The sequence below is a fragment of the Callithrix jacchus genome, chromosome 15 (genome assembly GCF_049354715.1).
Source record: "Callithrix jacchus isolate 240 chromosome 15, calJac240_pri, whole genome shotgun sequence".
NCBI classification, from domain to species: Eukaryota; Metazoa; Chordata; class Mammalia; order Primates; family Cebidae; genus Callithrix; species Callithrix jacchus.
In genome coordinates, this window is record NC_133516.1 from 15,758,796 (window position 1) to 15,775,431 (window position 16,636).

General features: G+C 41.0%; 1 protein-coding gene across 2 annotated transcripts; it reads right to left on the reverse strand.

The window, feature by feature from the left end:
• Window position 1: 1 nt before the first annotated feature.
• RFC4 (replication factor C subunit 4) lies at window positions 2–16,122 on the reverse strand. Of its 2 annotated transcripts, none has more exons than XM_002758161.7 (11): window positions 16,064–16,122; window positions 13,621–13,763; window positions 12,353–12,431; window positions 8,231–8,310; window positions 5,337–5,456; window positions 3,007–3,150; window positions 2,695–2,815; window positions 1,613–1,738; window positions 416–496; window positions 227–340; window positions 2–152 (listed from the first exon to the last, which is right to left on the reverse strand). In XM_002758161.7, the coding sequence occupies exons 2-11, from the start codon at window positions 13,749–13,751 to the stop codon at window positions 57–59; spliced, it is 1,092 nt and encodes a 363-aa protein (XP_002758207.3). In that variant the 5' UTR covers window positions 13,752–13,763; window positions 16,064–16,122; the 3' UTR covers window positions 2–56. The 2 variants fall into 2 exon arrangements, with proteins under 2 accessions (XP_002758207.3, XP_008979606.3); XM_008981358.5 differs by having other exon boundaries at window positions 15,862–16,122.
• Window positions 16,123–16,636: the final 514 nt, after the last annotated feature.

Consider the following 16,636-nt stretch of genomic DNA (forward strand, 5'->3'; position numbering starts at 1 on the left):
GTGCTTTTTGGTCATTTTATTTTTATAACCTCTATTTGCAAACAAAGAAATTGACGCTAACAGTTCTGAGATAACTGCTGCATCACAGTTGCACAAAGGCTGATCAGTTGCAAATGTTCATCGGCACCATCTGCTAGGCATTTGTCAGCTTCCTGCAAGAAAAACTCAGAAATTAGCATCCTTCAAGTATAAATGTTTCATTGACATGTGCAAAGTACCTACTTACAGCAAGTTTTTCTGTAATAATGGACTTCTGTTTATCAGGTAAGTTGTTCTCTACAACCACATCGTGGAGTTGACTGACAAGCTGAGTTGCTGCATGACCCTCGTCTATTAAGTCCTATAATTAAAAAAAAGTGTTTTTGGTAATGATCACTTAATACTCCTTGCCCAAAAGTTAGTAAGCTGACTTTACCTTGACCACAGCTTCTAGTTTGTCGAAAGAGCCACTCTGACAAGCAGCAAGTACTCCATCGATTTTCTCAGCTGGTATTACCTAGGTAATTAAACGTTAAGACTAGACAGAATGCAAATTCACCTCCCTGACCTCAGTCCCTTCTGTTCCACACTTGGAATACCTAGCTAATGTCCTGTTAATGCTGCAAAGTTGGGAAGGCACTGGGAGAATGAAAAGGGAGGACCAGAGTAACTCCAGTTACTAAGCAACCAAGGTGATAACAGCTGTGTTTGTAAAGCCCTTTCATGGCTGCTTTGTGACATATGAAACAATCGGCCCAAGTGATTATTACAGCTTGTTCTGGTCAGTGGATGAACATTAAGTTTTCCCCCAGTGACTTTCTAAAATTTTCGCCAAGTAAAAATGCCACTAATAATGGTTTAAAAAGTCTGCAATATCTGAAAATTAGAGGATTACCATTAATCTTAAATTTTTAAGTAGTAGTGATTCTGAGGTGAGTTTTGACATGGGTATCCAAAGACAGATGGAGTGCTCCATTTTATTAATATCACTATAAATTGGATACGCCTTTTGTTTATATACAACTGGCAAAATAGTTTTCACCTATAAGAACAGGACATCTGCTAAAACTGATTCAACTGCCAAAGAAAAGCATCTCATAAAATCTAAAACTGAAGGCCAGGCATGGTGGCTCCCACCTCCTGCAATCCCAGCACTTTGGGAGGCCGAGGTGGGTTGCGGTGGGGGCAGATAGATCACCTGAGGTCAGGAGTTCAAGACCAACCTGGTCAACATGGTGAAATGCCATCTCTACTAAAAATAGAAAAATTAGCCAGATGTGGTGGCAGGTACCTGTAATCCCAGCTACTTGTGAGGTGGAGGTTGCAGTGAGCTGGTATTGTGTCACTGCAATCAAGTCTGGGCAATAGAGCAAGACTCCATCTCAAAAAAAAAAAAAAAAAAAAAAAAAATAGAGGAAATCAAAGTGTCCTTTTCCTTCCTGAAATGTCTATTACATGCCTGACAATCTGAAAAGTCAGCGTTATCTCCTCACCTGAAACACTGATACTCCCAGGCTGTTCCCTTATACCTAGTGCAGTACTTGGTACATGCTAAACATTCGGTATTAGCTGGATGAAAATTTCTTAAAAGTCACAAAAGCCAACTAAAATTCAGAATATCCAGTACTCTTACCCCAGCAATGTCTGTAATCACTTTCTCTGTGATCTCCTTTCCACCTGTTAATCGAGTAGCACTTTGAAGAAACGTAATGGCTTTTCTTAAGTCTCCTTCTGACACCTTAACAAGATAAGCTATTCCCTGAAGAGAAAAGAGTTGTTCTTAACCTATGAAGGTCAATTAAGGATTTATGACTTCAAAAATGTTTAATAGGGGACGAGTGCTGTGGCTCACGCCTGTAATCCCAGCACCTTGAAAGGCCTAGGGAGGCGGATCATGAGGTCAGGAGCTCCAGACCATCCTGGCTAACGCGGTGAAACCCCGTCTCTACTAAAAATACAAAAGATTAGCCCGGCGTGGTGGCACATGCCTGTAGTCTCAGCTACTCGGGAGGCTGAAGCAGGAGAATCGCTTGAACCTGGGAGGTGGAGGATGATGCAGTGAGCTGAGATCACGCCACTGCACTCCAGCCTGGGCGACAGAGTAAGACTGTCTCAAAAATTAAAATGCTTAATAAAAGTGAAAACCCTATGTTTTAGTCTAGAGTTAATGAGAAAAAAACATTTGTTTTGGGAGGGAACATGATCAGTCCTACGGGGCAGAAGTTATGGAGAGACAACATCAGCATAATGGAAGAATAGAGATCTCTTGCTTCTGAAAGAAATTTGCGGAGATGAAAAAATGTTCCATATTCATCCCATTTTCTTGCTCATATAAAGCAAATTCAAATTATGGTTAAATTCTGTTATAATGAATAAGGGCCTTATGCTTCTGTCAATTTTAGGGAAGTACTAAAGTATTAGCTTAGAAGACTAAAATCTAGTCATCACGTAGAGATTTATGTTGCAGAATTTGCATTATATGTATGAAATCCACCTCAGTTGTGGGTCTCTGAAATATTAAGAGAATTAACTCAAAAAGTAATATAAAGACCAAACCTTGTAATTCCTAGACATTTCAACTGTTGCTCCTTTAGCTTAAGTTTGTCTGAAGAACTGGCATCAGGACTGAGGCAATACATATTTAACTCAGGGCCTCTTTATATGCATTCATGGAAAGAACTAGAAACCCTGATAATTGTAATAACTGGTACTTACCTCATCGCTAATTTTGACATTTTCCCTCTCAGCAATGTCTAGTAATCGCTGCTGTTGAATTTTATCTGACAGAGGCTTGAAGCGGAATTTTGAACATCTTGAGGTCAGGGGTTCAATTATTCTGTGGAAGATGAGAAAAATCAAGTTGGTGTCTAAAGAAAAATTTCCCCAAAAGAACTCATTTTTATCAAGAACAAATCACAATTTGCTGGAGGAAAAATAATGTAGCCTTGAATAATTTAAATTTCTTTTCCCTAACTGGGTTATCAAAATAAGGCTGCTTAGCATCTATCTTCAGGGCAATATACATACCGACTGACATAGTTACAGATAAGACAGAATCGGGTGGTTTTAGACTCCTTTTCCATGGTACGTCTTAAAGCTGCCTGAGCAGCTGAGGTCATAGAATCTGCCTCATCCAGGATTACAATCTTAAAAGGTGGACATGGCTTCCCACTGATTCAGAGAAACACACAGGAGTTGAACATTAATATGCACACTGGTTTTAACAGCTTTGTTGAAATATACACATATCATACAATTCACACATTTAAATCATAGGATTCAGTGTCTTTCTGTATATTCGTGAAGTTGTGCAACCATTACTACAATCTAATTTTAGAACATTTTATGTTCTAAAAGAAACTTTGGACCTATTAAGAGTTACTCTTCCTCCCCGATCTTTCCCAGCTCTAGGCAATCATTTTTTACTTTGTCTCTATAGAACTGCCTATTCCGGACATTATATGAATGGGACCATATAATATGCGGTCTTTTGTGGCTGACTTCTTCCACTTAATATATTTTTTTAAAGAGACAGGGTTTTGCCATGTTGGCTGGCCTGGTTGGTCTCAAACTCTTGACCTCCGGTGATCCACCTGCCTCGGCCCCACAAAGTGCTGGGATTACAGGCGCGAGCTACCGCGCCTGGCCTGATTTTTTTTTTTTTTTTTGAGACGGAGTTTTGCTGTTGTTACCCAGACTGGAGTGCAACGGCGCAATCTCGGCTCACCGCAACCTCCGCCTTCTGGGTTCAAGCAATTCTCCTGCCTCAGCCTCCCGAGTAGCTGGGACTACAGGCGCGCACCACCATGCCCAGCTAATTTTTGTATTTTTTTTTTTAGTACAGATGGGGTTTCACTTCGTTGACTAGGATGGTCTTGATCTCTTGACCTCGTGATCCACCCGCCTCGGCCTCCCAAAGTGCTGGGATTATAGGCATGAGCCACCGCGACCGGCCGGTTTTGATTTTCATTTCCCAAATGGCTAATGATGTTGATGAGCATCTTCTAATGTGCTTATTAGACATGCATATATTCTTTGGAGAAATGTCTATGCAGATCCTTTGCCCATTTTTATTAGGTTATTTGTTTTATTACTGAGTTTTTAAAGTTCTTCATATGTTCTAAATATAAGTACCTTTTTAGATATATGATTTCTAAATATTTTCTCCCATCTTGAGGGTTATTATGTTCTGTTCATTGATTTTTGGTAATCTGCCATTAAAATTTTTCTCCCTTCATTGGAACCGAGTCATTGAATAGAGAAAAAAAAAGAAAAAATAATTTTTCTCCCAACATAAGTGGCATTAACATAATTGTATGAAAATTACATCAAGAAAACAGATTTCAAGTATTAATGGTAGAAGGGATCTCAGAGTCTTTTAGTCCATATCCCAGTCTTCATTTCACACAAAAGTAAATTAGGTACTAGAGAGGTTATGACTGACTGTACCATCAATTCAAGGTAGATATTAAAAATGAGTCATTCACAAATTTTGAAATGTACTCATGTCAAATTTACATACGTGTCTAGGTACCACCAATGTAATCCTGGACCTTTGCCACCTAAGGAGTATAAGTAGTTGATTAAATCCCTGTTAACCTCAGGCAGGATAGTCCTTTTTTTTTTGAGATGGAGTTTCACTCTTGTTGCCCAGGCTGGAGGGCAATGGCGCAATCTTGGCTCACCGCAACCTCCGCCTCTTGGGTTCAAGCGATTCTCCCACCTTAGCCTCCCAAGTAGCTGGGATTACAGGCACGTGCCACCACACCTGGCTATTTTGTATTTTTAGTAGAGATGGGGTTTCACCATGTTGGTCAGACTGGACTTGAACTCCTGTCCTCAGGTGATCTGCCCACCTCGGCCTCCCAATGTGCTGGGATTACAGGCGTGAGCCACTGTGCCTGGCCTAATCTTATTTTAATTATTAATATCTTCTTTCACTCCAAAAGTGTCACAGTTTGGGCAAGAACTTAAATGGTCATCCCAACTATGAAATAAACAATGGAGCTCAAGGTATCTGACAGAAGGAAGGGTATACTTTTTTCCTTAAGACAACTGCAAAAATGAGGATTCTGATTATTAGGTACAGTTTCACACCAAACTATGGAATTCCATTAATAAATTTCCTTAGATAAAAATCTCAGTAAAAACCTTTGACGGCTAAACAATTTAATTATTACAATAGAAAGTCATTTCTGGGCTTAAAAAAATTAGATAAAAATATGATCAAACATGAAAAGGGAGTTGATAATTTGGCAGAAATACACTTGATCTTAACCAAAAGGCTGAGAAGCGATGACAGAAACACATATTTAAAATAATACATGCTATGGAGAAGGGAGGGCAAATTTACTTACTCTGAACGACTTCCTGACACAGTTAACTGAGCAAAATTTTTCACTTTCTCTCGAACTACTTGTATTCCACGTTCATCAGATGCATTTAACTCAAGCACTCTTAATCGAAAAAGTTCAGGCCTATCTCAAAATGAAACAAATATGAAACATAGAGCATACAAGCAACCTAAGCTTAAATCACATTTTAACATCTGCACACTTTGCATATGTTTAAAATCCACCTAGTAAACAGTATGCATAGAATGCACAATCACTTTTGTATTCTTTCTTCCGCAGAGTGCTGCAGTTAACATTTTGGCTTTTTTCCATGCATTTAAAAAAAGGTAGATATTATTACATAACATACAAAATGCCTTTTCTTTTTATGTTTTGGAGACAGGGTCTCGCTCTGCTCCCAGGCTGGAGAACAGTGGCATGATCATGGCTCACAGAAGCCTTGAGCTCTTGGGCTCAAGTTATCCTTCCACCTTAGCTTCTCAACTAGCTGGGACTATAGGCACATGCCATCACATCTGGTTAATTTTTTTTTACTTTTTGTTTGTAGAGGCAGGGACTCATTATGTTGAACAGCCTGGTCTCAAGTGATCCTTTCACCTTGGCCTCACAAAATGTTGGGATTACAGGTGTGAGGCACCATACCTGGCCCCACATATGAAATTTTAAATCAATTTTCCACTTTGCATTTATAATAAGTATCTTGGCATATTATCAAAACCACTGTAGATGCCATTTTAATAGTCATATGATGTTCCATCCTATGACTGTACCATCATTTACTTAGCACTCTTCTATTGTTAGCATCTAGATAGTTTTAAATGTTATAAATAATGTTACAATATAGCACATTTTAAATTATTTCCATAGGGTCGTTTGCTATAAGGAAACTTACTGGATTAAGGAAAATTAATAGATTAAAACATGAACAGTTTTTAAAAGTCAGTTTTAATAAAAAGTAAAAGCATATACTAAAAGTAATATATGCTTACTGTAGAGAAATCTGAGAAATCAAAATAAAATAAACAAAAAAACTGGCACGCTGTCAAAACACTATTTTGAAACTTCTCTCTAGTCTTTTACACACACACACACACAACTTTTAAATAAAAAAGCAAGAGTTGTGATTGAGTTTCATCTCTATTTTTCTTAATCAGCATGATATCCTAAGGATGCTTATGAACATAAACATTTACATGCATGTATTTTCTAGTTTAAAACCACAATATTAAATATGAAATTCACTGTTAAAGTAAGTTCTTTAAAGACAAACATTATTTTAGAAAAGGAAATAGAAAAGGTTATATAATCTGTACTGACTAAGTAATAACTGCTAAGGCTGATTCAGATTGGTTCTATCTCACTGAGTTGTGGAATAATCAAAAAAGCTCTTTCATAATTTTACTGAGAACCAAAAGTTGCTGTCAAATAAAATACTAGGCGCATAGCAGCAGCTTCTCCCTGTGTCTTTTACATTTTGACATGACCAATTATCCTTATACCTTTGGTGATTTCAGAGGCATCTATCTATTTTCTTTTTTTTTGAGACAGAGTCTTGCTCTGTCACCCAGGCTGGAGTGCAGTGGTGTGATCTGGATTCACGGCAACCTCTGCCTCCTGGGTTCAAGCGATTCTCCTGCCTTAGCCTCGAGAGTAGCTGGGACTATAGGCACATGTCACCATGTCCAGCTAAATTTTATATTTTTAGTAGAGATGGGGTTTTGACATGTTGGCCAGGCTGGTCTCGAACTCCTGACCTTAGGTGATCTGCCCACCTCAGTCTCCCAAAGTGCTGAGATTACAGGCATGAGCCACCATGTCTGGCCTCTTTTTATATGTAGGATTTCAGGTATTTCCATTGGTTGTATGCCTGATATTAATTCTGGATAAACTCAAGAAGGCCTTTGATATGTGTGTGCATGTTTCATATATATCAGGCCCGGCCCACTACACATCTTTTAACTCGAGGTAAAGGGCTCCTCTAAAATGGCTGGTTAAACCAAGATAGTCAGTCTAGGAAGAGGAACCTAAGAAGATGACTTGCACAAAGATTTTCTGGTGTACCACCTACTCTGCTTACACTCAGGAGACCTGAGGGAAAAGAGCTGGCTTAGCTACTCCAGAGTCAGAGACTAGGAAGTCCAGAGCAGAAGGAACTCAAAAATGGATGGTGTAAACAATACCACCAGATACAGCAGATTCTACCACAGGGTCACACAGATGCGAACATAATCATTAAGGGGGTGAGGCCGGGCGTGGTGGCTCACGCCTGTAATCCCAGCACACTGCGGGGCCAAGGTGGGCAGATCACAAAGTCAAGAGATCGAGACCATCCTGGCAAACATGGTAAAACCCTGTCTCTACTAAAAGTAGAAAAAATTATCCGGGCGTGGTGGCACACGCCTGTAGTCCCAGCTGCTTGGGAGGCTGAGGCAGGAAAATCGCTTGAACCCAGGAGGCGAAGGTTGCAGTGAGCCGAGATCATGACACTGCACCCCAGCCTGGCCACAGAGTGAGACTCCGCCTCAAAAAAAAAAAAAAAAAGAGGGTGAAAAAACTATCAGCATAATTCGAGATTAAGTTGTGCCCGCTGGCTCCAAAATTATAGTGGAAAATGTAAAGGAAGGGATGGAAAAAATCATAGGCTCCCAGTGTTGTAGTATATTCAAACACTTGAAGAAGATTCAGAATGGAGGTTAAAAGATGCAGGCAAGCTGATTTCTTCAGGGGAGTGTCAGAGGAACAAAATGGGCTCATGGGGTTTTTAAAATTCAGAATTAAAAGGAAAACGATTCTACAGAAAAACTCTATGTAAATTCTTAGAGGAAAAAAAGCAGTGTCAGAGAATTTTGGTGTCAAATCTTAAAAATAAAAGTAAAAAGAGACTGATTTCAACGTACCCAAAGAGTTCTCTAGCTGCTGCCAAAATAGTGGATGTTTTTCCGGTTCCAGGTGGCCCATAAAACAAGAGATTAGGGAGCTGTAGAAATTAAATTTTAGTTTTTATAAATGGTATTCTAGCACAAACAGATAAAAAGGATGATTGAAAAAAATGTCTGTGGAATAAGGCAACTATAAAGATTTCTTAATATAACTGATATCGTAGTGCTGACAGATCTAAATCCTGCTTTTTCATATACTATCCCTTTTTTCCCAAAGTATCTTTTAAATCTTGTAGCTGAACTAATATTTATGCTTGCTCTATAGCTAATCCACTTAGGAGAAATTTTCAAAGCTGGAATGAGATACCTTTTATTTCTAAAGGGAATAGCAGTTTCCTAACCCACCTCTATACTCAATATTAGGTAAGATTTTATATTACATAAAATGTCAGCTGCTTCAAAGGGGAAGCAGACCAAAAGAGTAATGAGATTTGGCCAAAACTGAAGAAAAAGGACTAAGAAAGATACAATAGGGCTCTGAATGAGCAGAAGTACCAAAAACAGAAATTTTTTTTTTTTTTTTTTTGAGACGGAGTTTCGCTCTTGTTACCCAGGCTGGAGTGCAATGGCGCGATCTCGGCTCACCGCAACCTCTGCCTCCTGGGTTCAGGGAATTCTCCTGCCTCAGCCTCCTGAGTAGCTGGGATTACAGGCACGCGCCACCATGTCCAGCTAATTTTTTGTATTTTTAGTAGAGATGGGGTTTCACCATGTTGACCAGGTCTCGATCTCTTGACCTCGTGATCCACCCGCCTCGGCCTCCCATAGTGCTGGGATTACAGGTGTGAGCCACCGCGCCCGGCCCAAAAACAGAAATATTAACAAAAAATTATGTACTCTGTAAGGATGCTTGTATGTATCAGGGAGAATTCATTAGAATAGGAAAGGATAAGATTAAATAACCAGCTATCTTCTTTCATAACTTATATCTAGCTAGTCTGGCTCCTATTAAGTAGGTAACTGATCTGTGGCCAAGATTAATGAGTGTCTTTATTAGAATTAATAAATTCTAATGAGCAGTTATGAAACCGTACATTCTTCAGTATGTCCTTTCACATAAGGACATCACTGTACACAGGAAAAAAGGCATTAGAGTTTATTTGTTTCCACTCTTGCCTAACCCTCCCTCTTCCTGTCCATTCATTCTTCATCCAAATCAGACACCACTCTGCTTGCTACTTAAAACTATTCACTGGCTTTGCACTCCATTTAGAAAAACAAAACAAACAAAAAAACCCTCAGCTTTTTACCACGGCCTAAAGGACTTTCATGATCTGTCTACCACCTCCTTCACCTTCCAGGCTCCAGCTTACCAAGGCCTCTAACAACTTGGCACTTTTTGGTCTGAACATATGTTGTTCCCATAACCTGGAGTCTGATCCTCTTCTTTCTGCCTGGCCAACTCCTAATGCATTACAAATCAGAAACCATTCAATCTAAAGCAGGTCTCCCTTCTTCTCTCATCAGTCTTTGTTGTATTTTGCACTGGTTTATTGTTATTTATTTAACTGTGGGGTTTAATTGTGAAATGCCTGTCTGCTTCATTAAAAGACCAAGAACCTTATTTGTTCTCTTCACATCTGTATCCTAGCATCTACTACAGTAGTCAGTATTGGCCAAATGAATGAATAAAGCAACACTCAGACAAATAAGTTAATTAGAAGACTATTACTATTACATTCATAACATATAGCTGAAGGTACAAACTATGAGGTTCGTAACTTAAAAACAAAACACAAAAAGCCACCTAGCCTTCTTAGTAATTAAGGTCTAGAACTATTATTTTGATTTGTGCATACCTTAACAATGTAACAATTCATCCAGGTAACTATTAGATACCATAATTTAAATTCTTGGAAACAGGGTAAAATTATTAAACCTTACATTACATACTAGTCTAATATATTTAGTATGTTCAAGAACTGTATGTGGAATACCAGTTCTTAAAATCAATTTCTGAAAGAATTATCTTCTTATAATTCTTTAAAACCTTTCAAAGTAAATTGAATGAATTGTTTTCCTTTACTCTTTTGAATTAAAACAACTATTTCACTTCTTTACAAAACTTAGTCTGAAAAGATGCACAAAACATTAAACTGAAGTTCTTACTTCAACATCATAAATTAGAAGGCATCAAGTCAAGAATCAGATCTTAGGCTGGGCATGGTGGCTCACACCTGTAATCTCAGCATTTTAGGAGGCCAAAGCAGGCAGGTCACTTGAGGCCAGGAGTTCGAGACCAGCCTGGCCAACATGGCGAAACACCATCTCTACTAAAAATCCAAAATGAGCTGGGTGTGGTAGTGCAGACCTGTAGTCCCAGCTACTCAGGAGGTGGAGATGAGAGGATCACTTGAGCCTGGGAGGTGGAGGTTGCAGGGAGCTGAGACCAGGCCACTGCACTCCAGATTGGGGGACAGAGCAAAACTCTGTCTAAATTTAAAAACAAAACAAAACTACATTTGCTGAAGATACTAGTAATTAAATTAGATATTTATTGTCCTGCAATATCAACTTAAAATCTGTGTAATTACTATGCAATTGCAATTGAAATGTATATACTGTTACCAAGATATGCTAGCAGAATATATAAAAAAATAAAATGATATACTATTTATAAAATTAAAAGGTATAAGAATATTTGTGTTATTTTTTTTTATTACTTATTTATTCATTTTTGAGACCAGAGTCTCACTCCGTTACCCAGGCTGGAGTGCAGTGGTACAATCTTGGCTTGCTGCAATCTCCGCCTCCCAGGTTCAAGTGATTCTCCAGCTTTAGCCTACTGGGTACCTGGGACTACAGGTGCGCACCAGCAAGCCTGGCTACTTTTTGTAATTTTTGGTAGAGATGGGGTTTCATCATGTTGACCAGGCTGTTCTTGAACTCCTAACCTCAAGTGATCCTCTTATTTTGGCCTCCTGAAGCGCTGGGATTACAGGCGTGAGCCACCCTGCCCAGCCAAAAAGGTGTAAGAGTATACGAATCAAATCAAAACACATACTGGTAAAGAAAAAGATTCTAAATGGTTTTGTAAATTTAACTTCTTTGAAAATGTGTACTGTAGTAGTAAAACTTCAGCAAGAGAATGATGGCAGCAAAACCCAAAAGAACCTCTAATTAAAAGCAGTCAGTTTGAGGAAAAGGGAGCAAATCTTGAAAATAAAGCAAAAATCACATCCCATGTCACCACTTGGCTAAGCTGTTAAAGCACTTTGGATATTCATAAGAAGACAACTTTAAGTTGCTAATTCTTCACATGGATTTATCTTACCTCAGAATAATTTACAATGCAAGTTATTCATGGATATTTTATCCCCCATATCACAGCAGAAGAGAGTGCTACAAGCAGAATTCAAAGCTTGATTTTTTTTTGTATTATAGGTAAATCCAAATCCTAAAGTTAGATAAGCAATTATACTTTAGAGGAATCCCTGGCTCTTCTTTATAGCACATATTACTATCTATAATTATTTATTTGGTTTACTTGTTTATTCTATCTTTCCCCACCAATAAAAACTCACAAAGCTGAGGGTGGTGGCTCATGCTTGTAATCCTAGCACTTTGGGAGGCTGAGGTAGACAGATCACCAGGTCAGGAGTTCCAGACCAGCCTGACCAACATGTCTCTACTAAAAATACAAAAAATTAGCCGGGCATGGTGGTGCACACCTGTAATCCCAGCTACTCAGGAGGCTGAGGCAGGAGAACCACTTGAACCCGGGAGGCAGAGGTTACAGGGAGCGAAGATCGCGCCACTACACTCCAGCCTGGGTTGCAGAGCAAGACTTCATCTCAAAACAAAATGAAAAAAAAAAAAAAAAAAAAACCATGAAAAAAGGGGCATAGTGTGTCTTGTTCAAAGACTTTTATTTGAATACTACGTAACAATCCTATGTAAGATTAAATAGGAGATGCTCAATACATAGTTCAACTAATCATCATTGTACCAATATTATCAAGGACCTACTATGCATACAGCATGATATTTAAGGAGGGCTAGAAGGTATAAAGGGAGGAAGAAGGTAAATAAGTTAAATCTTAAACATCCCAATGACATTAAACAGCATTTGTTACTCACATCGGCTCCTTCTAAAGACTTTTTTAGCACTGCAACCACTTCTTCCTGGAAAGCAACTTCATCCACACATTTTGGGCGACTTGTGGGGTGGGGAGGAGGAAAGATTTATTTAGTATATTATAGTAGCCACAGAAAAGCCTCAAGTGTTCCTCCTACTAAAATACCAATGACAATTCTCAAACATCAGCAATGAAATGAGAAACTTTCTCATAATTGGAATAAGGTAGAAACCCCATTTGTTTTTACCATTAAGTGAACACATCTGAATTGCTTATATCTGCTATACCCACAAAAATTAAGCAAAAGGATTTTATTTTACATACTACAAACACTAACTAAAAATTAAAGTGGGGCCAGGCGCTATGGCTCACACCTCTAATCCCAGCACTTTGGGAGGTCAAGGTGGGTGGATCACCTGAGGTCAGGAGTTCAAGACCAGCCTGACCAACATGAAGAAACTCCATCTCCACTAAAAATTCAAAATTAGCTGGGCGTGGTGGTGCATGCCTATAATCCCAGCTACTTGGGAGGCTGAGGCAGAAGAATCTCTTGAACCCGGGAGGCGGAGGTTGCAGTGAGCTGAGATCATGCCATTGCACTCTAGCCCGAGCAACAAGAGTAAAACTCCGTCTCAAAAAAAAAAAAAAAAAAAAAATTAAAATGAACACTTTGCTTAGAAAGCATTATTATTGGCCAAACATGGCAGCTCATGCCTGTAATCCCAGCAATTTGGGAGGCCAAGGCAGGCAGATCACCTGAGGTTAGGAGTTCGAGATCAGACTGGTGAACATGGTGAAACCCCATCTGTACTAAAAATTCAAAAAACAAATTAGCCAGGCATGGTGGCACATGCCTGTAGTCTCAGCTACATGGAAGGCTGAGGCAGGAGAATCATTTGAACCCAGGAGGTGGAAGTTGCAGTGAGCCAAGATTGTGCCACTGCATTTCAGCCTGGGCGACAGAACCAAACTATCTCAAAAAAACAAAAAACAAACAAAAAGACCCATTATTATATTTTGACAAAATAAGATCATGAACCTAAGTTGAAAAGGGAAAACTATTTAGTAACCTTAGGACAGGTAACTATTTTGGTTAATGTAGTTACATATATACTTAGTATGTTATTGACTAGTGGTGAGCCGAGATCGCGCCATTGTAATCCAGCCTGGGTGACAGAGTGAAATTCTGCTTTTAAAAAAAACGAGTGATCAGAACTGGATAGAGAGATAATATCTTAAGTATTTTAACAAAGACACAAGTGTTCTTACTATTTTTCCACCCAGGGAACAGGTTTGGCTTTCTTGTTCTCTCCACTACTTCCCGCAGTGGCAGCTACTCCTCGCTCCTTGGTCAGCGGTGGTTTGGTACTGATAGATGTGCCTTTAAGAAATGCCTGCATGGTTACTTCACCCTGGTCAGGTGCAAGACAGAAATAAAAAAGCTTTTTTTGAAACCATTATGAGAATCAGCACCACAGGAAAGGGGGGAAAATTATGAGAAAGTACAGTTTGAAGGCTGGGCACGGTGGCTAAACCTATAATACAAGTACTTTGGGAGGCTGAGGCACGTGGATCACTCAGGAGTTTGAGACCAGCCTGGCCAGCTACTTGGGAGGCTGAGGCAGGAGAATCACTTAACTGTGGAGGCAGAGGTTGCAGTGAGCCAAGATGGCGCCACTGCACTCTAGCCTAGGCGACAGAGGAAGACTTAGTCTCAAACAAACGAATAAAAAAACAAAAAAAGGAGACACAGTACAGCCTGAAAGCACACTTAGCCTTGTGCAAAGGTGTTCCTTAATAGAGGACATCACCCCATGACCTGTGACACTCTGAATGTGCTATACTGAGGTCTATAAGGACAGAAAAGCGGTCAAAGTCCTTAAGGAACTTAGAATCTATTTCTGGTGCAGGAGTTACAGAACAATGATCCTATGTCACAAAAATGTTTAATGTGTTTCCAATGCATTGCTAAATATGATGCTGCTAATGACCAAACCACATGGGCCTCCATGGTTTCTTTCACAGTCATGGGCCTAGCTTTAGCTCAGAGCCTGAAATGGACTCTTCCACAATTAAAGGTGCTGGGCTCATACCACAAATGAGAACCTTCACTCCTTTCCTTGGGCCAGAATTCACTCAAGGACCTCCCCACAACTTTTTTTTTTTTTGAGAGAGGGTCTCACTCTTTTGCCCAGGATGGAGTGTAGTGGTGTAATCACGGCTCCCTGCAGCCTTGACATCCCAGGCTCTTGTGATCTTCCCACTTCAGCCTCCCCAGTAGCTGGGAATACAGGTGCATACTTACTACTACCTACGCATTCCCGCCCGCCAGCCCCTCTCCACCCCCCCCCGCCCCCGCAACCGGCTAATTTTTAAAATGTTTGATAGAGACAGGGTTTCACCATGTTGCCCAGGCTGATCTGGAACAACTCCTGGGCTCAAGTAATCCTCCTGCCCCGGCTTCCCGAAGTGCTGGGATTACAGGTGTGAGCCACCGTGCCTGCTCTGGACCTGTTTTTAATGACAGTCAGTGCCTACCTACCTTCAGAGACTTTCTGTGGGGAAGGGAAGGTGGGGGGCGGGGCGGGGGCGGGACTCTGTTGTTAAAATAGGAACAGCTGTTTTTCTAACACACTCAAAAAAATTTTTAAAAAAAGGCAGAAAGCATGAGGAATTTAAGAAATGAATACAAAATCCCACCCAGAAGGTAACTGTTTCTAATATGCAGGTAAACAGTCTTCCAGGCTGTTTTCAGGGATAAAAACCATCATTAGCTTGCCTGAAAAATCCCCAGTAATTTTATGTTTTTCACTGCTACATGCCCTGGTACCTAGAACAGTGCCTGGTACATGGAAGATGCCCCATAATACTTGGTGAATGGGCCGGGCACTGTGGCTCATGCCTGTAATCTCAGCACTTTGAGAGGCCCAGGTGGGTAGATCACACGGTCAGGACCGGCCAACATAATGAAACACTGTTGTATTAAAATATAAAACAAAAACAAAAACTAGCTGGGCGTGATGGCACGCGCCTGTAGTTCCAGCTACTCGGGTGGCTGAGGCAGAGGTTGCAGTGTGCCAAGACCGCGCCACTGCACTCCAGCCTGGCGACAGAGCAAGACTCTGTCTCAAAAAAAAAAAAAAAAAAATTGGTGAATGAATTACCATCTATGAGAGCCAGTTTCCTTTTCTGTTAAAGCAGCTAAGGCCTATTCCATAGGACAAGAGAGTTAAATAAAAGAATGTGTGCAAATATATAGTTCTGTGCTTGGCATATGGGGATATGCTCAATAGAATAAAACAAAATAAAATAGATTTTCAATATCTGTAAACTGCCAAGATTTTTATAAGGTTATTGGATTAGTCCATCCCTGCCTCGGGCTGTTAAATAGTAATACAGCCCTAAGCGGGGCTCTGCAAGACGCTGTCCGGAATCCCCATTTCACCCCCAAAGGGCGCCGCCAGGGCATGAAAGGGCGGCTAAGCTGGGGCCCCGAAGGAGGTGGCAGACCTCACAGGGTCATCAAAGGAAGGAGTAGGGAAGGCGAAGCGGGCTTGCAGTTCCTCCAGCCTGTCACCAGTTAGCCTGGCTTCCCGAGCAGGTTACCGCCGCCGGCTCGTTCCTGAGGTTTCCGCGATACAAAAAGGACGAGATGGTCTCGAAGTCTTAATTCCGTCCCCTAATCTGAGAATAATGGGCCCAGGGGACTTACGATCACCGCTGTCCCCGCAAGTCGCTTCAGTTCCCGCCACGGAACGGCGGGCGAAGTGCATAGCGGGAATACGCCGGCAGGACTACGTGGGCACGTCAACGTCACTTCCGGTCCGGGTGCGCGCCGCCGGCAGAGAGGTTTGCACCTCTATTGTTTCATTTAAGCAGGTGATGAGCCAGACGGTTTTTCAGGGAGAACTGGACTGGAACAGGCATGGCCTAGAAGGTGGAAATACAGTTTCGCCCTGTCCCGGTACATTACTCCCACTTGAGACGTGAGCGCGAGGTGCCGCACGGGCACGGCCCTGGGGCCGCTTACCGGGCATGCTCAGCAACGAGTGTTGGGCGGCGGCGCGCCGGCCTCGGGAGCCCGCTCTCTTCGTAGGTGCGGGTCCCTGTCCTCCCTGTCCTGCTTCGCCGCAGAGCAGAACGTGTGTGCTTTAAGGGCAGAGACATCTGAAGAAGATGCCTTGCCTTGCTCTCTGGAGGGTACGTGGCTTATACTTCTAATAGTGTCTGCCTGTTGCGGCGAGGGAAGACCATGCAGCTGTGGGCATCTATTATAATTCCTGGG